The 24,461-nt window shown below is 41.8% G+C and overlaps 1 protein-coding gene across 1 annotated transcript; it reads right to left on the bottom strand.

Annotated features, from left to right (window-relative positions):
• Nucleotides 1-1,709: 1,709 nt before the first annotated feature.
• On the bottom strand, nt 1,710-22,791 carry LOC306786036 (collagen alpha-1(XXIII) chain-like; the record flags this gene model as incomplete). Its single annotated transcript, XM_079280662.1, has 2 exons — nt 22,196-22,791; nt 1,710-1,805 (listed from the first exon to the last, which is right to left on the bottom strand). Exons 1-2 carry the CDS (start codon nt 22,508-22,510, stop codon nt 1,710-1,712), a joined length of 411 nt encoding a protein of 136 aa, XP_079136788.1. The 5' UTR covers nt 22,511-22,791.
• Nucleotides 22,792-24,461: the final 1,670 nt, after the last annotated feature.

The following is a 24,461-nucleotide window of genomic DNA, read 5'->3' as shown; positions in this document are numbered from 1 at the left end:
GCTTTCGGCCCCTAGTTTACTTGTTCTGTTTTTCTGACTGTTTGTCTAAACTGTTACTCTTGTAAAGCGGCCTTGGGTCCCCTGAAAGGCGCTATATAAATTAAAGTTATTATTATTATTATTATTATTACCAGTCTCAGCAGTACTGCTGCGTTATGTCTGAGTGAGCGAGGCGCACAGCTGGCATGTACACTATCAAATACAACACATCACATCAGAAACAGCGACTAGATGGCTCACGTTTGATATTTCAAGTGAAGATGAGGTCGAGACCCAGTCAGCTTAGCCAGCGAGAGAGAGAGCACTACATGACACAAGTAACCAAAGAGAAAGATGCTTTTTTGTTGACGAGTACAAAATAAATGTAACTAATTGTAAACTTATTGTCAATAGTTATTTAAAGATGAGGAATCAAAGGCATATATCTGCCCCCTCTCTTCATCTGTTGTATTGTTTGTCAACAAGGCCACATGTTGATCATTCCGTCTAAACCAGGGGTGCCCAATACGTCGATCGCGATCGACCGGTCGATCGCGGAGGTAGTGCGAGTAGATCGCATGCCATTCAAAAAAAAAAGAGATGTCCTCATGGCATTTGCCACTTAATTTTCTAACACACGGGTCACCACGTATGCGCGGTCAACCGCGCGAGCTACTGCAAAACTCCGGCGAGCTAATTAGTTAGCCTTCCAATTTATTTCCACTAAAGAAGCTAAATCTGTAGCGCCATGATTTGGGAAACGTCCAACACCTTGCGTCAGAACTGGAGACGCAACGGAAGGCGTGTGCGTAACTTGACAGTGCGCGCTACACAGAGCAGATTGACAAGTGTCTGTCAGGGTTTGACAAACGCTTTCCAGACTTTGCTTTACTCGAGCCAGTTGCTACACTTATGTGCTGCACATTTCGGGAAGATATTGAGGTTGATTCACTCGCATCAAAAATTGCAACATTGTTTCACCTGAACTCGTCTGGAGTGGAGGATGAGATTCTGACACTGCAGCTGAAGTCCAGGGCTCATGGACAGTTTTCTCACAGAGGAAAAATACCCAAACATGAGGAAATGTGATCCCTTTTTGACTGAATTATTCGGCTCTACTCATTTATGTGAGTCAGCCTTTTCCCACATGAAGAACATTAAGTCCATACATACACCGTTCCACCATGACTGATGATCATTTGAAGTCTGCTTGAGGCGGATACCAGCAGCTACTGTCAGGACTATGCAACTCTGGCCAATCCCATTCAGTGCAAGTCATCAGAGTAAGGGAACGACCAAAAATATACAGAATATATGTATATATATAAATAGATATTCAGCATTTTTAATGTAGGTAGATCATTTTGACTTGGTCATTTTAAAAGTAGCTCGCAAGCCGAAAAAGTGTGGGCACCCCTGGTCTAAACGCTCTCCTCTCCCACACAACTGATGCCGATCAAAAACGCAGCAGTGCAACGCAGCATGTTCACTGATGAAGATATCTCCCACACATTACAGTCATTTACGTTACCGTAGGAAGGAGCAGTTTTTGGGTTGAGTGTCTTGCTCAAGGACACATCGACATGCGGACTAGTGGAGCCTGAGCCGGGGATCAAACGGCCGATCTTCTGATTGAAGGACAGCCCTGCTATCCACTTGGCCACAGTCGGCCGTGACACACTGCAGCTCTGTCTATTGACCCATACATGCTGGAGCAACATAAGCACTTCTCAGGTGGGAGGGGTGAGGAGCTTACCTGGGGGACACAGGCAGCTGTGGGGAGCCTCCCTCGACTCCCGCGTCTTCGGTAGTCTTGCTGCAAGCTTCTGCATGAGAGGGAACAAAGCATTCATTCATTCAAACAGGAACTACCAATATTAGCATTTATTGGTTCATTGTTAGCACGAGGCCTGACAACACCTTTCAGTCTTTCTCCAGATATCAAAGTGTGACAGTTGACCTCATTACATAAACAAAAGCTGCATGTGATGTGACCCTGAACAGAATAGAACAGCATCCGTGTGCGTTCTCTGCTGCAGTCAGTCCCACTGCTGGTTACTGTTTAGAGCCTGCAACAGGTGCTGAAGGGGATGTCATGGAGGTCTTGTTATTCTGAGCGCTGCTGCAGTATTCTGGGTACAGCCTGTTACCTCAGTGGGTCTGTTATCCCAGTTTGTGGGAGGACGGTGTGATGGCTGCACCTGCTGAATGTCAGTGACCCTGCAAACACCAGGGTTTATAGTTTACACTCATTCGCAAATTTTTTGACAAGATTGCGCCACTATTGACAGTAGCTTTTATTTATAAACGGTGTTTGTGCTGGATGTCTTGTGCCACTAGTGACGATTCCTCACCTAGAGACAATTGCGCACCACATGATGGGGGGGGATTTATGGTTTAGAGATTTTGTTCATATATTTACGGTATGTCAGTTAGTGCTTTTGCTTTGATTCATTAATGATACTGAAAGACCAATTGTCCCGTCTGATGCTATTTGCAGTTTAGGTGGTAGGGGTTGTTATCCTTTGTTTCATAAATGGTCTGATCAGCCATTATATATGCTCCCCGCTGTGTTCACTTTGTGTTCAGACTTCACGCTGTTCACTCCTATTCAGTTCATGTTAAGTTTGCACTTTTATGGGCCCACATATTTTTTACAAATTTTGTAAATTGTTTCATTTTTCGGTTGAAAACCCGATATTTGAAAATCCACCTTTGACTCCTGCCTCACAATGGCCATTAGTCGAACCATGGAGGATCATTAACGGGACATTAGTTCAGACATTAGTTGTTCGGCCATTTTTCATGTCAACCAGTGTCTTCTGAAGACGTCTAAAGACTGACATCATGTTCTTGGTGTTGCATAATAAGAAAAGTTCAAACCCTGCTGACCTTCATACCTCATGAAGCCTGATCAATTACTGAGATTGTCTGTTTCAGAATTGTTGGATGGAGCCTGAACCCAATTCCGCTGGGGGGTTCAGATGAAACATTTAGTTTGAAGCACATAGAGGCCTTGATAAGCATGAGGGCATCAGAGAAAGTGAATGTATAAACGAACTCAAAATAAATGTACGTCGCACAGGCCTTACCTGAGGCCTTCATTCCTTAAGTATGGGGTTAGCTATGAAACTCACTCTTAAAAATCGATAACTGCCTAAAAATAACCATGGATTCCAAAGTTAAGTGCTTTTGTCATTCAAAAGTCTCATGCAGAATCAAATAAATCAAAATTTCCCTTCAACTCACTTTATTAGGGCCCAAGCACCGACGCAGTCGGAGCGGAGGACCTATTGTTCTTCTAATGTTTATTATTCATTTCGTAAGTGTTTCATCGCGAAAAGGAGGTGCTTGGGATTCTGGTAAGATTTAAAAATTTGGCACGCAAGCCAGTCGTGGCGGAAATTGCAGTCTGATTGGGGAGCACCAGGTATGACATATTGGCTCGATAGCGCCCCCTATTGAGTAGCCCCAACATTGGGTTTCACCTAGCTGTATAAATTGTGGTACATATGTATAACATGATGGGACGTACAAAAAATACTGGAGTTATTCATTAAACCAAACAGGAAGTTGGCCATTTTGAATTTGATGACGTTTTTTGACCATTTCAAGGCTCCGTACTTTAAACAGCTCCTAGAGATTTCACCCGATTGACTTCCGATTTGGTGAGTATGCTCTTTAGACCATGGCAGTGAAAATTTACTCAAAGATCAAAAAGTTATCTAATTATGTATCCGTGACGTGGCGTCAAAAAAACACCATTCGCCATGAAACAGGAAGTTGTTGTAAGGCCGTACAGTCTTAGAGATCCATGCTCTAAACCCAACCGGAAGTCAGCCATTGTGAATTTTGTATGAATTTCTCGTGTTTTTTTTGCCATTTCCAGGTGCTGTACTTTAACAAACTCCTCCTAGGGAATTAATCAGATCAACTTAGAATTTGGTCAGAACAATCTAAAGACCTTCGTGATTAAAGTTACTAAAAGCTTGAGGTTTCATCGAACGACATGGACGTGGTGTGGCGGCCATTTTACATGGTTCGCCATAATCCATGAAGCTGTTGTAACTCGACTGTACTTTGTCAAAACTGTCCCAAACTTGACAAGCTTGATGAGTGTCATGACTTTCTGCATGCCAATACTAACTCATAGTAATAGTGCCACCTACTGGCAACCATGGACGTAAGCAGGATTCTATAATCACAGCGGCCCAAACACTGAACTTATTAAAAGGGTTTGTGGGCACACCACAAAAAGATGTCTCTGATCTAAATATGTGCAAACTAAGATGTTTGGAGAGCAGAAATTGGATAACAGTAGTTTTCAAATCTTTTTGGAGGCAGGCTGTAATATAAAGTCATTTCATGCAATGTGAAGTTTGTTCAGTAAAATCAACCTGCACCCAACCTAATTCATGTTATAGATCAGTGGTTCTCAAATGGGGGTACGTGTACCCCTGGGGGTACGTGAAGGCACTCCAGGGGGTACGTGAGATTTAAAAAAAATATATTTTAATTTAGCATCCATTTAAAAATCCTTTAAAAATAGTTATTTAATAAATATTCAATAAAATATAAGTGTAAGTTCATAAACTGAATTTTACATTCAGTAGGCTATTCAATTTCATTATCCTAAAAACCCAGAGTCTCCCGATACCAGGATGGTTTGACCCAACCTGTGAGGATGTGGATTATACAACACGGGCTGACCTTTTGGCTCAAACTTATTTCGCAACCAAAAGATGTTTTCTTTCCAAATGGAACTATAGATTCTGCCATTTTTCATCGACTCTTCCCGCTTTGAGTCTCTCAGCAGTGATTGTCAGAGCTATAGCTGCCCATACAGTCAGTTTTAAGACCTGCATTTACTTTGACAGTCAGTTATGTTACTAACACTAAAGCGCATTCACACACATTCAGTTTTTTTGTGGATCTTTTCAGGCTTACATTTATGATTGTATTCGGAGCTAGTGTATGATGGTCACAGAAATGAGTCCTGCCAGTACCCTAGACATGCGTGAAGTTGCGAGGGCCCGATCAATGCTGCTTGCAGCTTTAATATTATGCATGAATTCCTGCAGGAGTTTATTTGATTGATACTGGCAGAGCCCACTCACAAATGAAGCTCTAGCGCAAGTTCAGACAGGAAGACTATCCCTGCACACTCATGCTCGTATGCTTTTCTCTCATACTGCTCCCTAACTAGCAGCACATCCTCTATTCCGGCTGTCACTGTCAGAGGCGTCGTAGACTCTATCAGCTGTTCAACAGCTGGCCGTTCCTGACTAATAGCGCAGAGTCACACCTTCTTCGTTAGCCTATCAGCTTGCCGCTGTCTCCTCTTAAATGTGCTGCATCCCGCCTCCAGCTTCCTGCTGCTGTTTCATGCGACCCTCCTCCTCCCCAGCACCATCCATCTTCACAGATGCAGTACTCCATCAGCAGCTCCAGCCAACTCCAGCAGAGCCTCCAGCCACCACCACCAGTGTCTGGACTCCTCGGGGGATTTATATATGTTGTTGCCGCTCAGGGCAATCACAACGCCATCACAAGTCTCCTTGTCGAGTTCAAGCGCCAAACTATTTCCGTGTAACTCATGAACACTTCATCTGTCATAATAAATGTTAACGACGAATCATTTACTTGTCTCTCCTGACTGAACTGTAGAAGTCTTTAGTCGGACTGATCCAGAGAGCTGTGCAGCCAGAACTCCCTCTGGTCCACCCTGGAGCAACATGTCTGAAAGACACATTCTCCAAACCAGAGAATGGAAGTAATGCAGAGTGGAGAAGCTTCAGTTCTACGGTAGTCATCAGTTGTAAGAAAATGAGCTACACCATAAAACACATCAACACTCACAACAGAAGCAGTCTGCCAGAGCTAGAGAAATGCAATGACCATACTTCAAAGACATTTGCCTTTAACATTCTCCTATGGTCAAACGACTGTGCTACCTAAAGTATTACTCCATGTACAACAATGATCTCATGAGCTGAGGAGCCAAAGAGCCAGTTCAAGTGAGCTAGCAGGAATCTGTGACTGACAAAGAAGGAACTCTGTTTGTAGATGCAGCAGTGTCTTAATCCCGACCTCTCAGGACAAAAAACATCATGACCTCCGTCTGTCGGCAGGATCAAACATGTCATGGCACCTGGTGGACAGGTGCAGCATGGGCTGAGAAAGGACCCATTATATCTTGAAGCAGATCCCAATCACGGGGTGGATACACGCATTACTGTTCACATTCAGAGTCTGGATCTTACCTCTGATGTCACAAGCTAACATGGAGGTGGCAGAGCCAAAATGGCCAGGAGAGAGGCGCTTGTGTCCTGCGCGAAACTAAAAGTAATAGCTGATATTTTGTCAACCGTTGGTAGTCACGTGAGTATTCAGCGTCGTGAGTCATTAGTCACGTGGTAGTGACATGGGTTGCTTGAGCGTTAAGCTGATGTCAACCACGCTCTTTTCCTAAGTGGTTTTGTTGCGAAAGCCTGACTCGCTGTGGAAACGGAATAAAAACGGATACAATAGGGTGAGTCTTTGGCTCCACCCACTGAGCTTTAAGTCAACCAATGAAATGACTTCTGCCTGAACTAATTCAGCTCTGCATCCTACTACAGATGTTCTGTTTGTTATCAAGGTCACTCAATGGTATCCTACAGACTATGGTTGTGATGTATGTGTGGAGCAGCTGGGCTGCTTTGGGTAAAGGGGTTGAATTGTGTGTGTGTGTGTGTGTGTGTGTGTGTGTGTGTTGTGGTGGTAACCCGATGCCAGCGTGTTGTAATGTGGTTTGAACATTCTATTTTAGAAGGATGACAAACCCTTTTACTATCCTGTCGTCTGATTCACAGTGAGACCTGGCACTGCTGCTCCACTCACTTCCTGTTATGATGTTCTGAGTCCAGGCCTTCACTTCACTTATTCCTGAGCTTCAGAGAGCTGTGCTGCGTCCAAAATCGCATTCCTTGGACTACAGAATCAACATGTGTACAATACTCTACATACTTTTGTGTGAATAAACAACAGTGTGCATCTCTTCGGACACTGAACTGTGACCACTTCACTTCCTGAGAGCCACTTGGTAACCTGTGCCAACCTCACGTAAACAAAGATTTGTGAGAATCATAAAGTCTGACCTCATTTTGAAAAAAGAGAGCAGCAAAGTGGAATCTTATACTTGCGGTTGCTACCGTATTGCATTGTGGGATGTTTGCACACTGTAATATTTCATAACATTCACATACTACTGGTTTTAGAATAAGGTTCCAGACATGCTAAAGAACTGTACATACGGTTTTACTGTACTAAATATGGAATTGAGGACGCAACCTTGAAGTCAAAACAGAAATGAATTGTAGAAAATAGAAAACAAATCACTGACATTTGAAATCATGCAATTTCCTATCAATTATGCTCAAAATCATTTTGAGTCACTTTTTTCAGAGAGGTTATGTCATCAAATGAAATTGTTTATTTTAATATTAGACCCTGACTGCTTAGGTCACACTACATTACATCATTTGAATGAGCTACACAACATAATTCAAATGCAAAAAGTACAGTTTGCAAAAACAACTCCGTTTTTCACCTTCTGGTTGCATATTGTCCAAACATGAAAATGAAAAAACAATACATTTCTCATTCATTTTCCCATTAATTTAGATTATTGTTGTTATTATACTGTCATACTGTCAGTTAAGCATTTTGACATTTCTATTGTGATGCACTCTCAAAATTTTATTTCAAATTTTGACTTTGATTTTCATTAAATCATGTTTATGCTATTTCATGTATTTTGAGATGTTTTCATTTTAATATGTAGTGTCACCATTGTTTGTATTATCATTATTATTATTATTGTTATTATTATTATATGTAACCAATACTGGTACTGAGTGTATTTTCCGAGTAAAATAAACTCCATTGAAGTTAATACATTTGAATATTAGACCATAGATACAATTGAGTGAAAAGCTAATGAGAATGCAGATGTTTGGGGTGTAGACGTGTCTTTAGACAGCAGCAGGTACACTATTAGCACATGGTCCTGTAAGAAATTTGAGTAAAAAACTGTAGTTAGTAGATATAATAAAAGTGTCTAATAATTCATAATTAATAATTCATAGTTAGTCATAATCATAAGGGTTTTGAGAATGCATAATTAAGATAAACATAAGCATAAACAAACATGCAGAAGCATGAAACATCTGCCAAGTTGCAGAAGTATAAACTTTTATTTTGAAGGATTATTATAGATGGGATTAAAACGTAACTGACAGTCATTGAATGTGATAGTAAACACAGGGCCAGACAAGTGAATACGCACCTGGAAGTTAGCCAATAGCAATTGAGCTAGACGGAAGGGGAGGTGTGTCAAACAGGGGTGGGAGGGGTAATTCAAAGTCTTTTTCCTCGCTCTGTCTCTCACCTGGAGGCTCCCGGACGACAGATGTGTTTCACCGGAGGAGCCGAGCGAGGTTTTTTGCAAATGGGGTTTTATTGTTTTAATATGTCATAGGAGTGTACACTCCAATGTATAACTGTAATCGTGCTTACATCAGTGGAATTAAATTCCTTATAATTGTGAATCAGTTTCGGTAATGTTTTTAGCGCCGTGTGTCTGAAAAGCTATCATTCCACGTGGCTAGCCGGCTACATTTTCATTGTGAGGAGATTTTAGCCTTAACAAATTTGGCGACCCAGATGGGACAGTCTTGCCGGCCTCGCTGTGTGTGCTGACGGCGGCATTAGTCAAGCAGACAATCCTGGGCCCACAATATCGGTCGGCAGAGCCGTTTCATGAAATCTGTGAGTTAGCTATTAGGAACCTTAGGGGAATCTCTGCTTGGCTAAGCGCTGCTAACGGCTAACGCTCCGTTGCCGGTGGGTACGTTCCAACGAGGGAGGCCATGTTCCACTGAGGTAAGTACGATTTGCTGTCTGAAGTATGATGAACTTAAGGGATTAGTCAAGAGTATAAGGATCCTAAGAATTAATTAAAGACGGACAGCGCTGTGTAAGTAAATCACCACATTGGAATCAAACAAGCTGTGGTACAGGCGAAACTGCTTTGCTCATGCTGGGAGTCTCCTTCGGCCCAACATGAGTATTGTTAGGCCTGCAGATAGCTAGTTCAATAGCAGGTATGTAACTTGGCGGACTGAAATATTGTGACATTCCGGCTTTGGCTTGCAAACCTTTGCGGGTCTCGTGCATGAATTTTCGGGTCTTGAAAACATACGCTGTGTAGAGAGCTAGGCTAGCGGGAGTTAGCTTCTGAGGCCGCAGGCACCAGGAAAGACACTCTTGCTCGCTTTGGCTGTGAATACAATTAGTGGATCATGTGGGTGATTCAGAGACGTAGAATAAGGGCTTTGGTGAAACTAGACAGACTGGGTGAGTGGTTGTGGCGTTGGCAGTGAGTAACTCGCGTTTCATATACGTAACAGTGAGCTCGGGTCCGGATGAGCTAAAGCCCGTTAACCGGAGGTTTAAGGGTTAATAATAACAATAATACGTGTGACTAGTCTGTGTTTTAGCAGCGTGGAAATACGTTTAAAATGATGACTAAATAAGTCCAATAATACGTGTGACTAGTCTGTGTTTTAGCAGCGTGGAAATACGTTTAAAATGATTGATATTGCATGACCGCGCTGTGGGGAGCTAACGCTAGCTACGTGTAGCTCCGGCGTTGCGGTACTATGTATGTAAAATAAGTGCTTATAAAATAAAATAACGGCTGGATTGAGAGAGGAGACAGAAGGCGTATGAGTGGAATTAAAGTGTGGGATTTTGGTGATACTTGTGTGTGCGTACGCTTTATCAGAAGCTCCGTTTTTTCGTTAGCATTGCGGATAGCATATCTGTAAAAAAGCCGGTTTCATGACAACTTCCGGTTTGGCGCAGAACAACTTCCGGTTCGGCGCAGACGGCAAGGCAAGTTTATTTATATAGCACATTTCAAAGTGCTTCACATAAAACCATTAAAAGCATCAGAACATAAGGCAAAAGAAAAGGAGATTTAAAAACAATTAAACAGAAGAAGGACTAACTGCAGGTAACCGTAAAGAAGTGTTTAGAATCTGAATTTTCAGAGATTCATTGTCTAAGAGCTGTGAGCTCATATCCTGACCTTAGTTTTAATTAAGCATTATAACTTTAGTCGTTGACTTTGGTTTTAATTCAGCATTTTAACAAAGATTAATGGTTTCAGTTGTTCTTCAATTCTTGAACTTAATTGTGATTCATTCTTGTGCAGACCAGAGTGTAAGTGCAGTTTGACTTACATTGGTATTTCTGATTGAATATCTTTGAACACAGTTATTGATTTTAAAGTTGAATTGAATATTTAATTGATTAATTATTCATTGTTTTTTAATTTCATTCTACTTCCAATTTTAAACCTTTCGAATTCTGATTTGGAACTGGATTGTGATTGTGATTCTGATTTAGATGTTGAGTTTGATTTCGGAATTCTAGCTTCAATTTTGGATTCGAGATTCCTTCACATATCCAGTATTGACTAATTTTGGTACATTTACTAATTTACACAGTTCCTAAGAATCAATTTTGACACGGACGGCGCAACATATTTGAGAGATCGTTGACCTCTCTTACACTACAGACGTATGCTAACATTTACTGCTGAACTTTTGGCAGTTCTGTGTTTGTTTCAGTCAAGGTGCGTGGCTGAGTGGGTCCAGATCTGGGAAGTGGAGCAGCGGATCCCAGTTTTGGAGTCAGCGGCCACACGCCATACAGCACAGAGGGTGACAAACGCAGAAGCAGCAGCTGACGAAAGGAAGCAGGCTGATGTGTCACCAGGCAGTCTGGTGTGGATAAAAGTCCACAAACGCAAGTGGAGTGAACCAAGGTGGACCGGTCCATGGGAGGTAGTATTGGCAACTTGACACCACCTCACTCACTGTGCAGCAGCGAAGGTAACAAGTGTGACACTCGCAGAGACAGGAGTGAACATCAGACAGGAAAATTTGAAGTTAAAGACACCTCAAAAGAGGGTTTAGACAGTACTGACAATGACGTTTCCCCCACAGTTTAAGCGAGGCCTTCCATTGGGAGACTCTAGCTTCAGTAGGTTATGGAAGTCTGTAATTATTTTATTCCTGAGTTCAGTAGCTTCCCTCTTAGTATGTGGAATTAACCACAGACAGGAACCAGATCACATGCATGACTACATCAGGATTCGACATTTAGCCTCAGTAGCTAATCAAACCGATCTTAGACCACGTAGAGAGGCTTATCTGACGACACTCACCTATGAAAATGTAACTCTCACTCTTACGTTCAAAGAAGGTACAACATCAACGGTCCAGTTCGACTTCTGTGAAGTCGTTTCCGGTCCCAGGTATGAACACATCTACGGGTGGATGTCCAAAACCTTGTGCATCATAACTGACGAGTGTGGGCCTGCCACACAAAAGTATGGGAAGCTGTTATCATATTATGCCTGTGATGTGTACAAAGGGGGGTGTCTAATGACTTTCAAGCCAGAAATCAAATAGCAGCAGATTTAGAATCTGTTTTCTCTCAGAGGGTGATGATTAATAAAAATGTCGATTGGATCAACTACATTTACTATAACCAACAGCGTTTAGTAAACTTCACCAGTGACGCCATATCAGGACTGCATGCACAGCTGGCGAAGACTAGTTTAATGACCTTGCAGAACAGAATGGCATTAGAGATGATTTAGCAGAGAAAAGTGGCGTGTGCCAGATGTTTGGGTCTGCGTGCTGCACTTTCATTCCAAATAACACAGCTCCTGATGGATCGGTGACCAGGGCTCTGGAGGGACTGACAGCACTCAGCCAAGAGCTAGCAGACAACTCTGGTGTCACGAATCCGTTCACCGACTGGTTGGGAAGTATGCTTAGCCAGTGAAAACATACATTTTTGGCAATCGTAATTATTCTGTGTGCTGTCATCATAGACCGCCTAGTTGTCTGTGGATGGGGGTTCCCGTGCATCCGTGGACCTCTACAGGGGTTTATTGCTTCACCGATGAGCCAGACACCAGTCCAGGCAACCAGTTATGTGACGAGGATGAGGACGAATTGGAGCTTCTGATGGCCACAGTCTAGATGAGGCCACCAGAGGGACTTCACGAGCGGTTCCTGACCATCCTCTCGGAGATCCTGAAGGACCTGCTAAAGGCCCAGATGGACTTCTAAAACATCCAGTGAGATGTTGGAAGTTTGGAAAATAGACGGATTGTTTTGGATGAGTATTTGGAGATTAAATTTTTTGTTTAATTGGGTTATAAAGGGATTTTAGGGTGTAAAAGATTAAGAAATGTAATTTTGTCACGTGTAAAAGAACAGTCAAGGCTTCTCAGTATGTGTTCTCTAGCCTACAGACTGTATCCTGATCCTGCCAGCCCCAAGACGTGGAAGGCAGTGACTCTCAACGCACTCTATCTTGAAACGAACTGAACAGAAATACTTGAAATGATATCTGTGTGCATGAATTCTTTGCCTCTGTTTAGATAGATAGGGAGCCTCTCCCTGGATTGAGTAGGGGGGAGGTCTCCAGGGACATTTGCATAACTAACTACATTTGAGTAGCTAACTCACAGTGAACTGTGAGTTAGGGGGGAATTGTAAGAAATTTGAGTAAAAAACTGTAGTTAGTAGATATAATAAAAGTGTCTAATAATTCATAATTAATAATTCATAGTTAGTCATAATCATAAGGGTTTTGAGAATGCATAATTAAGATAAACATAAGCATAAACAAACATGCAGAAGCATGAAACATCTGCCAAGTTGCAGAAGTATAAACTTTTATTTTGAAGGATTATTATAGATGGGATTAAAACGTAACTGACAGTCATTGAATGTGATAGTAAACACAGGGCCAGACAAGTGAATACGCACCTGGAAGTTAGCCAATAGCAATTGAGATAGACGGAAGGGGAGGTGTGTCAAACAGGGGTGGGAGGGGTAATTCAAAGTCTTTTTCCTCGCTCTGTCTCTCACCTGGAGGCTCCCGGACGACAGATGTGTTTCACCGGAGGAGCCGAGCGAGGTTTTTTGCAAATGGGGTTTTATTGTTTTAATATGTCATAGGAGTGTACACTCCAATGTATAACTGTAATCGTGCTTACATCAGTGGAATTAAATTCCTTATAATTGTGAATCAGTTTCGGTAATGTTTTTAGCGCCGTGTGTCTGAAAAGCTATCATTCCACGTGGCTAGCCGGCTACATTTTCATTGTGAGGAGATTTTAGCCTTAACAGTCCCATCAATCACACAGACAGAAAGCACTTAATACCGTGCCATGAAATGTCTCATTGATTCTTTCCTTCTGGACAGTGATGTGATGTTTTCATTAAGAAAAGCACTCTTACGTTTGCTCTTTGTAGATCCTTACTCCGCTGGAGATCTTTACAATATCTACAACTGAGCGGGCCTGTTTGGTCTCAAGTTCAACCCTAATGTGTCATTCAGTGTGTGTGTGTGTGTGTGTGTGCAACCATCACTAACTGTGCTCTGATGAAGTGCAGAGGTGGCTCAGGCACTTCTACTTGAGTGTGCTGTTTGCATTTGGCTGTCTGATTAGCACATGGGTCATTTGTACTTACACACACACACACACACACACACACACACACACATCATGGAGGAAGTGCACATGCATAAGCATGTATTTGTGTTTGTGTTGTGTGAATGCATGCATGCATAGGCCTTACAGTGTATTGGGTGACAGGTCTGTGGGGAGCAGCGTGAGGAAACCGGGGCAGGGGGAGACTATATTTTCACGTTTCTGCACCTCACAATGTGGCCTCCATCTCCCATCATGCCTCTGCACTCACTATGCAGACCAGGTCTCGGCCAGGTCTGCGGAGAGCACTGTGTGGTAAATTGTAAATGTTAAAGGGGCCAGGTTTGGGGCGAGACAATAAAGACAGAGTTGGGGGGTTGGGCTGTTGTTGAGGTTATGGTTGTTTTGGGGGAGCTACAAATGCCTTCAAGGACCTCACAAAGCTTCAAGGACCTCACAAAGCTGATTCTGAACCTGGATACCTGTTGAGCATTTGCAGTGACAAAAGGTTGTGAACCTTCACACCTTTTTCTCTTCTTTTCAAAATAGGAATACATGTTTTGCTCATACAGAGAAATGTTTACTCTTTCGGCTATATGATGAACAATAAGATCCTATTGTATTGTGCTGCAGGGACACTGCTTCACGATACTAGCTGCTGAATAATCCAACGTCAAATCTTATCAAACACACAAGGGATGAATACCAATTAGGGCTGACCTAACAGTTATTGTTTCTAATTAGTCAATTAATCAAACGGCTAATTGATTTTTGCTAAAGACTATCTTTAAATGAATTTGTCCCAAATAAATATCAACAACTTGTCTTATTAATATTTTATTCCACTACCGTCTCTTAAAAACAAAGACATGTAACAAAATAACAGATGATCAGTTAAATACTGAGCCTCACATTCAAAAGGATTGCTGTGACACATTTAATGTGATTCATTTATTCTCTGTATGTCATTACAACCAGAACTGGGGAATCAGAATTTTTACTTAAAATGTTTATGACATTGATGCATTTCTTTCCTGGAGTAATATGCAGTTAAGATGAGGGAAGTACCAACAGTCACAGACTGCAACAACTGTTAATGTTTTACATGGCCAGTAAACTGAAAACGTAAATTGGCAAAGTTGGATGACACTTGGTGAAATGTTACATTACTCCATTAGCAGCCTTGCAGAAATCCTTTTCAACATGAGGGTGATGAAGAAACATGAAGAAGAACCACTTCAGCTGACTGTCTAACAGAAAGACGTTCTGCGTGTTGACACATCATCCTTTGGTGGACAAAACGTGAACAGCCGGAGCTGACTTAAGAAAGGCTTTGGGTTGCGTTGACTTTCAGAAGTGTTCGTGCGTAACACTCTGCAGTAGTTCACGGCGCTGACTGAGCATCACATCGTTGGGTCGCTTCTCTGTCTGAAATACTTTAGAGCAGCGGTTCCCAAACTTTTTAGGCCGCGCACCCCCTTCTACATCCCGACCGGGTTCACGTACCCCCAATCCCCCACACCTTAAAAAAAAGAAGCAACAGAGCCTATTTATAGCTGCATAGAAATCGGACCAATGAGAGAACAGTTTGCTCGCGCGTGGCGTTTGTTTACAATATTTAGTCCGCTGTTAAATGTTGCAGTGTGAACACAAACCGAACAAAGGGGCAACTGCAACATTGTATCATATTAATCCCTGAATCGGAACAAAGCAAACGAACTGAAGGTGTGAAAACGCCCTGAAACACTGCAACAAAGTTTCAATAACTTTCAGTGACACAAGGCGTCACTTTTAAAGAGCAATACGGATGCGAGCACACACGCACAGGCTCAGAGGCAGATTATCACATTTAATTACAATTAACCACACATGAATGAGACTGCAGTTGTTTTTGGCTGTTTTGTAACTCCTCCAATTTCGATATAAACAATGTAAGGGGCTTTTGACTTGCACTGGCATGCTTGGTGTTCAGGTGGCGACGTAAATAAGAGCTTCAGACTGTTAGCCAGAACCTCACTGCACACCACGCACTGTGGCTTTGGGGAATCTGCGTTGCCAATCCAAGTGAAGCCCAGACACAGATACTTTTCATCATATTTCCTCTTTTTTTCCCAGTCTGATGCTCACTCTCGTTTCCTATTTTTTCACCTTGACTCCGCGATGGGCCGATGTGCTCCCGATTTGTCTGTGCTATCCCTTCCTCCTTCCTCCGTCTCATCTTTCTCTGACTCCCATTCGATTTCTTCTCCCGGTCTCTCCCCAACGCACCTCTCCGTTCCTCTCGCCTCCGATTCCTCTCTCTCTCTCTCTCTCTCTCTCTCTCTCTCTCTCTCCCTCTCCTCTCTCATGACTGATAGCTTCAGATGTCCCACCTGACAGTTTCCCCGATTTTCAGCCAGTTTATCATATCTGCATGAATGTTGCTGAATGAATGAAGTTAGCTGTTAGCTGACATTAGCTGCACAAGCTAGGCTAGCTAGTGTACGTAAAAGACAGTCTGGCGGCAGGAGCTGAAGTGCATTTATTTATTAAATTGTACATTTTTAATTTTTAATTGAAATCTTACAAGGGGAATTTTTATAATTCATGTAACCGAGCGTCTTGGGTTTGTGTATAAGGGCACTTATCATACAGTAATAACTGGAGTCGGGAGATTAGACATCTTGTATCAGCCCACGGCGACTCTCTTTATTATTGTTTTCTCCTTTGGCCAGAGGCGGGGGTTGCGCCTTCGCTACGGCAACCCTCAAGGGACAAATCATCGTCAACACCAGAACGACAAACACTCGACAGTCTGTTACATTCATGTTTTTATTTTGTGAAAATTATATTCAATATTAATTATTACACCATTAGACCACCATTACATTTTTCCTATCGCGCACCCCCTAGAAGCACCACACTTTGGGAATCCCTGCTTTAGAGGATCGTAGGCGAGGTTCTTTTAGCTGCAGCTTGTTCTCCGGGGGAATGGTTGAGCAGTCACTTCTTGTGACGGCCAATGCATGTCACGCAAATGTATTTTTGTAATCGACGAGGGCCCAGCCCTAATACCAGTCATGTCTGAGGATTAAACATAGAACAGGAAGCAGGACATGGTTTGGCTATCTTAACATTAAGAGTGGAAGCAAGTCTGTCTCTGGAGTGCAACGGATCATTAAACTCATGGTTCAGGTCGTATCAGGGTTTTAAGTGACGCTCCCATCATGCTGTCTTGGTTACAGCAGCTGGTCTACAAGGCTCCAGATACGTGTTGTTTTAGGTATTTTTCACCACCGTCCTGAAAGATTCTATCAACCGCCCCAAAGTCAAGTGCTAAACCATCAAAAATACTAAATGTTATAATTTTGCTTTGTTATTGTTGTTAAAAAATCAGTGCTGGGCAACGATTAAAATATTGAATCGCAATTAATCGCATGGATTTTTTGCGATTAATCGCATTGTTATGACAAAGTTCATTAATGAATTCAAAAGTAGTGTATTGCGCACTTTTATTTTAAAAGTACTGCTATATGAACAAAAGGGCAATAACATTTGGTTTGTAAACACTTATTAAAACACATAAGTTGCTTTTTAACAGCAGTATTCTCTTTACACAGTAGCGATCATATTTCTTATATTATATCATTCTTATATTATATGTATATTTTCCCTTTAACTCACGAGATGCAGGTAGCATGTTTTATACTTAATGTGAATATAATTCATACTTTGTTGACATCTTATTCTGAAAACCGGATGTTCGTCTGAAGAAACCGGATGTTGTCTCACGCTAATATTTCCGCTAACTTTCAAAGTCCTACGCTCGCTCCCGACCTGTGCCGTTTGAATGCGTTTACCGTGAATTTCAGCATATAGGTGCACTAACATGTAAGTGTCTGCTGAGTTGACCGATGTCCAGTAGTCTCCAGGCAGAGCAACAGCTGGTGCATGTTGTAACGCCGCTTGTCTTGCTTTTGTTTATCTAAACTTCTCCCACAAGCTGCATCAACGTAGTCTGCTGAAGACTTCCTCCACGGACTTTCAAAATAAAAAAAATGCGATAACGCGTTAACTTGCCCAGCACTAAAGAAAAATACAATTCAGACAATTAAGAAATAAAATATTGTATTTGTATTGATGAAAAAAAAACAAAGGTCAACACATATTTGTTCACAACACACTGAAAAAAAGAGTTTTTGGCCCTGTAATTATTACCTCGATTATTTTTGTAAATTTTACAAGAAATTATCATTTCAGTGCTTTTACTTTAAAATATCACCTTTTACTTAATGTGTTACTTGGTATTTGTTTGTAGTTATGTATCCTCATTTTTATAAGTAAATTGTAATCATTCACACCAAGTAATATCTACTAAACTACTGTATTGAATGCACTACCTGACACAACAAAGTAAAATGTACTTGGGTAATACCAGTAAAACCTGGCAACCTATAGCGCGTACTCCGGGTGACGTCAGAGGAGATTTCGCGCTCCTTTCTTCAATGAGACGACGGAACAGCAGAACCTGAAGGACGGCTGAGTTTCACCTGAGGAGAGGAACTTCATGGACGGGAGCCATTGGGGTAGGTTATATGTTTAATTAATGCTCTACGTTGCTGTTGAGCCTTCGGTCAAGTCGGTGTTTGAGTTGTGAATACTGAAGAGTAGCGAACTGGTCAGTTTAGCGTGCTAGCTAGTTAGGCTATCATGCTAGCTAACTTGGGGCAGCATTACAGACATGGCTCACGGCGCTACATTTTGTGGCTGTTTTTGGTCGCGACTTTACAGGGTTCTCTCTTGAAAAGTTGTTGGCCTGGGGACACGGTGCTCGACCGGCTGCGCTCCGTCGACGTGGGGGAGGGGGGCTGAATTACTTCGGTTAAGTGAAGCCCACTTCTGCCACACAGGTGCTTTGCTGTGCTGAGTCACGCACACAGCGCGCTTCCTCTCAGACATCCTCAAGTCCAGCCGAGGTCGAATGAGGGAAATGTGACAAGACAGGGAGTCACAGCTGAGCAGTAACGAGCACACTTTGGTCGTGTGCTAAACGTAACAATATTTTGTCACTATCATATTCTGACATATTTTTACAGTAACTTATATTTCTGTCATTAGTTTTAAACTTGTCTCTTATGTCTCTATCCAATGCGGTGTCCTTGATGATGAAGGCTGTGTGCATGAAACAAGGTGCCAGTACTGTGTTGAGTTAGTGTCACATATCAACATGACCAGGCCCGCTGTGTATCTCAGTATTAACGTTATGGTGACTTGTTCATGTGCTGTTTTTTTGTGTGGGGATAAAACATGCTGTCGATATGAAGACTTACCGGTAAGTCAAATTCAGATTTAATGTTGTGTGTTTATGTTTTAACATAATTCTCTATATATTTCACAGGATATTAAACGACGTTGACGCTCAGCAAGTTGACATCAGCAAGTTGACATCAGTAAGTTGACGCAAGGTAAAATCTATTTAGTAGTGTTATAGTTTAACTTGACATATACATTTGAATTCTTAGAAAAACACCCTGATTCATTTTGAAGTCTTAGTTTGTGTTGCTGCTCAATAGTACATTATACTGGCAGAACTACTGCATTAATTGTTTTAGCAAGGTACCTCATCGTGATCATGTTGTTTTTTTATTGTCTTTTGTTTCAGATCAATGAGGAGTTCAGAAGAATAACCACAGTTCATCTGTAGCGAACCTTTTTGTCGAAATTCGACAATTGCACTACCAACTTTCTGGAGCTACTTGGGACAAAGGGCGGAGTTGCAGGAACCAAAGGCCCATGCTGGATTCACCCAGCCTGGTAAAGTTTAGATATCATATATTAATATTATATAAAATGATGTTGGGCTCATATACACTGAGAATAGATACATAATGACGCATTTGAACACATTCAATATTTTTGTTAGTTTACCCCACTATTGTCCTTTTTTGAGAACGCATCAGACTCAAAGACATAAAAATGAATTAGTAAATTTGAATTTCAAAGATGTCATTGAAGAGGACTATGCTCAACATGTCATGAAGATCCTTGTCATCCATGGAAATGCAACACAGAAAGGCTTCACTGCTGACAATGTGTTCGTCGTCATCGAGGGAAAAGAGGTTCTTGATGACTGTCAAAGTGTTGTCAAGCAATACCCATCGTTTCTAATTAAAAGTGTTTGTTAAATGACTCAGCGTTTGTGTCCTTAAATTTGTTGTTGGCAGCACTGATTTAGAAATGTTTTGTCTGGCAATGCCAACTAGATTATATATGTTGGTATTGGTGTGTGTCGGTCAGCAGTGACCTCTTTCACAGTTCACAAGTAAAGCTGCTGCAGTTTAAAATAAGATGTTTCATGTTTTGTAGAAGCCTTATGTTAAGACAATTTTATTAAATAACAGTAGCCCAGTTTAGAAAATGCAACAGTCATATTTGAATAGTTGTGTAGAGAAGTAGTAGATAAAAGATATATTGTGTAAATATTACTTAATATTTCTCAACAGAAAAAGTAAAGAAAAGCTGGTTAAATATACATGAAACACCTAATTGATTTCTACTGGGGTTTGTAATTAGATCCAAAGGTAGCCTGAGTAAAGATTACTATAAAAGGCTCAGTACATTTTATGTCTAAGGGAGAAATTTTCAAGTAAAAGTTACTTGCATATTTTGGATAAAAAACAATTCTTACTAGTAAGTAAACTTAACTTGAGAATATCTGAGTAAAAATTACTCACAATTTCTGCGTGCAAATTGTTACCTAGCTTTTTTCAAGTAAATGTTACTTTTTTTTTCAGTGCAGAATTATCAGGGATTAGACTAAATGCAGAATTATCAGGGATTAAGACTAAATGTCGATCTGCTGTTTGGATATTATTGCTGAATATCGGTCGATAACAATCTGCAGTAAACCTTTATTTCATACTATGACGGTTAAACGGTGTAATTAATCCATACTGTCCGTTGGACCGCTAACACTTACCAACACACCTGAAGCGCACTAATTAACACACATCATTGACGGAGACAGCGAGCTGGATTCTGGATAGTGTTGGGTTAAAGTACCACAGGCGTGTCTCTCTCTCTCTCTCTCTCTCTCTCTACAAAATGAGACATCTGTGCTTGTGCCCCATTAATAATAACTATTTATACATTCAGAGATCAACAAAGAGGCAGGCTGCATCGCCCCAGGCCCTTCTGGAGATGAAGAAGGAGAGATCCTCCTCACTGGGCCCCATGGAGGAGCTCCAGACCCAAGCACTCAAACAGGACTGGATATCACCAGCACCTTTGATTGTACATAACTGAGTCCTTCAGTACATCTACACCTCTTTGTACTATTTGTGAACACATAGTATATGAATGCAGCTTAGTCAGCGGCCCTAAGATTCAAACCATGCTCTCAATAAATGTTTAGCGTCTTTTCTAAATAAACTTCTGTCTTATAGGAACCATATAATTGCCGGTCATTACGTTCTCACAGTGTCTTTAAAAAAGGAAATCCAATGTAAGTGTATTCAGTGTTTAGGTTTACTTCCACAACAGAACTACTTGTTTAGGCTTCGGAAAATATTGTGTTTTGGGTTAAAATAAGTATTTTTGTTGAACAAAACAAAGGTCAAAGGATAAAAGTAAAGCCAAAGCAAACGGTGGAAGGAAAAACAGGGTCCCTGTCTGACTTCAATCACTGTGAAGAGCTTGTTAGTTGTGGAAGTGGTCAGAGAGAGATCAGCACAGAGAGCGACTCTAAGAGCAACAGATGTGAAAGGAGCTCAGTGAAGATGCACACAGGCCCAACATGCTCCAATGGTCCACTTCACATGAGCAGAAACATTGTTGAGTCTGACTAAAGACATTCTTTCAAATGAGGCATGCTGTATAAATGGTACCTGGTGATTTCATGAATGATTGATAGAGTATATGCTTCATAGATCAGCTGTAGAAGCCGTAATAAGGTTCGGGTTTACCAAAATAAGCTAAATTGTGAATTAATCGATTTAACTACAAATAATCTGTCTCACAATTTTCAAAAAAAATCAACTAATAAGAAACAACTGATAAACTCCATAATAATATTTATTATTGTTATTATCATTACAATTATAAAAAATATACATTAGTTTCATCAGGACTACATCAAAAGATAGCGTGATGCTCTCCTCTCCTCCTCACACTCGTCCCATCTGAAGTTGTAGAATACAGAAAACTACTGAAACGAAATGAAACTGAGGCCTCTTCTTTCTTTTACCTATTCCATTTATGTTCTTATTAATAATGATTTTGGGGGGTTGAAATTGTTATAAGATTACTGTATCTTCTTTTTCAGGGCAAACTAACTGATGAAATGAACCAACAACAAGATTCAAATTGAACGAATGCACAGAGTCACTTAAATCCTCCGGAACCTAAAAGAAGCCTTTCATTGAACCCGAAACTCACGGAAAGCCATCAAAGACCTGACAACTGAAAAGGTAATTTATTTAGAACCAAAAAGATTTGCGACCCTGTTAATTAAGGGCGTTTGAAATGAAGTTGTTTTTATCTTTTCAGATGAATGGACACATGGAAACATCCCTGGGTAAGTATTTGAAGGGCTGAATTAAGGATTGGCAAGGGTTGTACAGACCACCACAGATATTATATTGCTGTTTCTAAAACGTTCCGATGTCTCACCTCCTCCAGGATCTGGTCCAGTCGGCCCAGGATAACGGGCTCCACCTGTTCCGGAGACAGCATCCAGGCGGAGAGCTGCGCGTCCCGCTGCCGCTGCTCCAGACTTACTATCCTGTTGTGCAGCTCCGAGGTCCGCACCAAAACCACAATGCAAACTCCGAGGCACAAAACAGATGCTGCGATGCAAATCATTACGCCTGGCAAATCTCTCCAGTTTCTCCACAGCGGCTGTTTTGAAGGTTGCTGCTGCTCGCCGCGAGTCCGCCTCTCCTCACCCGGTTTACCGGCGACTCCCCACTTCTGATGCTCATCCATTTTAGACTTCTAACTCTGCTTTTATCCACGCAGAAATCCCTCTATTCATCAGGTGAAGAGGAATCCTGAGGCCCCGCAACGTTAGAGCTGAGAGGCAGTCTCTCTCTGTTGTTCAGCAGCTGTCTTTGTATCTTCAAACTGTCTCCAAACTACTTTGCTGCACTCAGATGAGCAACTACAGCAACGTTAGAACGCGAGACATTGTGAAGGTTGTCGTCAGTCAGTTGGTGATGTGACTCGTATTCCTCTGTGTGTTCCGCTCCGTGCGTCCCAGTCGCTGCTTCCCCTCTGAGCGATCCAACAATGTGCCGCAGGTCAGCCGTCAGCGCGCGTCTGTGAAACCCAAGCCAGCCTCCCTCTCTCCTCTGCACAGCTCTGGATGCCGCGGGCCCTTTGCTCGCGGCGTATGCTCCTCCTCTGAGAGGCTTTAGGTTAAATGCCGGGGCGGGATTCGTGGCCATGTTGTCGCCCCCTTTGATCTGCACTCTTGGTGAGGGATATTTTTAGGGCGCGCAATGCGAGGACGCGCGGTCACACAGCCGGTACGCTGTCGGTGTGTACTGCTGAGCTCCGAACCAAAACAGAAGAAGTCATGGCTTAGTCTTCACATTGTGTCATGTTCTTTTCCTACATTTTAGTTTGACTCCTTAACTTGGAGGGAAGATATTGATGATGTTTACAAGGCTGGATTTACCAAAATTGCATTGCTGTGTACAGTGTTGGAAAGAAAAACATCTCAGAGCAATAAAGTGCACTTCTTCCTCCCACAGAGTGATCTGAGGGGAGCAGATAGTAACATTCACTCAACTTCTTAAGGAAACGAGACCATCAGCGAGAACATTGTCTATTTCTAATAGTTCATCAGGTGCCTAATTCTTTTTCAGAGGATGGCGATGTCATGACCTACTGGTGACTCGTACTTGTAGTCCTTGTTGGTTGGTTTGGTTAGGTGTAAGCATGAGGAGTGACATTGGTTAGGGTTAGGGTAATGATATCAGGGTAAGCCAATCAGAGACAGAAGTAGGCGGGTCATGCCTTCGCCATCCGAGCAAAACACATCAGAAAATAGGATTTACAGCACCATGTGTTGAGATGTTCTCAGGCCATGTTCGTCAGTGAATAGTACGTTCACCAGTTAAAAACAAGCAGAGCGATTTCTCTTTATTATTTTTGACATTATATTTTGTGGTTATTGCTGATGGGGCGGATCATAAAAGAGAAAAAGATATGAATAAAAGAATATGCCCAGGCGGTTGGCTGTGGTAGATTTTGTCTTCGGTCCTGTTCCTGCCTATTACCTACTACACCTCATTACATTGAGCATTATTACATTTTGACAGAGCGCTTCTATTTTAACCGGCGCAGCTTTTCTATCCTTTACTGCACTCATTCAGCGGTCCAGGAAACACAGCAACCAGTTACATGCGTTGTAAATCACATCACGTGATCATGTTTAGCCAATCAAACATGTGTATTCCGATAAGTTTCCCGACTCAGTGACATGGGAGAGAGATGGGGTGAGAGACCGAGTAGTAGAATAATACCTGAGTCACAAGTTATTTCACATGCTGTTCTTCAAAAAGAGAAGAGTGGACGGCTTAACCAGAGCCTTTAACCAAGAATGGACAGACTCTTATATGTTTATTATTCACACAACCAGTTCAAAAGCAGTTTGTCTCATATGTTCATGTTCAGTGAGGATTATTAAAAGCGATAAACGAAGCGGCACTACGAGACAAAGCACAGATCTTTTGAGCAAGCGTACCCACTCACATCTAAATGTAGTCACAGATAATAAACAATCTAAGAGCCCAATATGATCAGAACCCAAACACATGAATTCACTGTCCAACGATGATGTTACCAGAGAGGATAGAGCTGAAACAAGTGGTTCCAATAACCACAGATATAACGTTAGTCCCTGCACACACACATTTCTCTTTTTAGAAGA

This window comes from Melanostigma gelatinosum (genome assembly GCF_949748355.1).
Source record: "Melanostigma gelatinosum genome assembly, chromosome: 12".
Taxonomy (NCBI): Eukaryota; Metazoa; Chordata; class Actinopteri; order Perciformes; family Zoarcidae; genus Melanostigma; species Melanostigma gelatinosum.
This window is presented reverse-complemented; position numbering and strand designations above follow the sequence as displayed.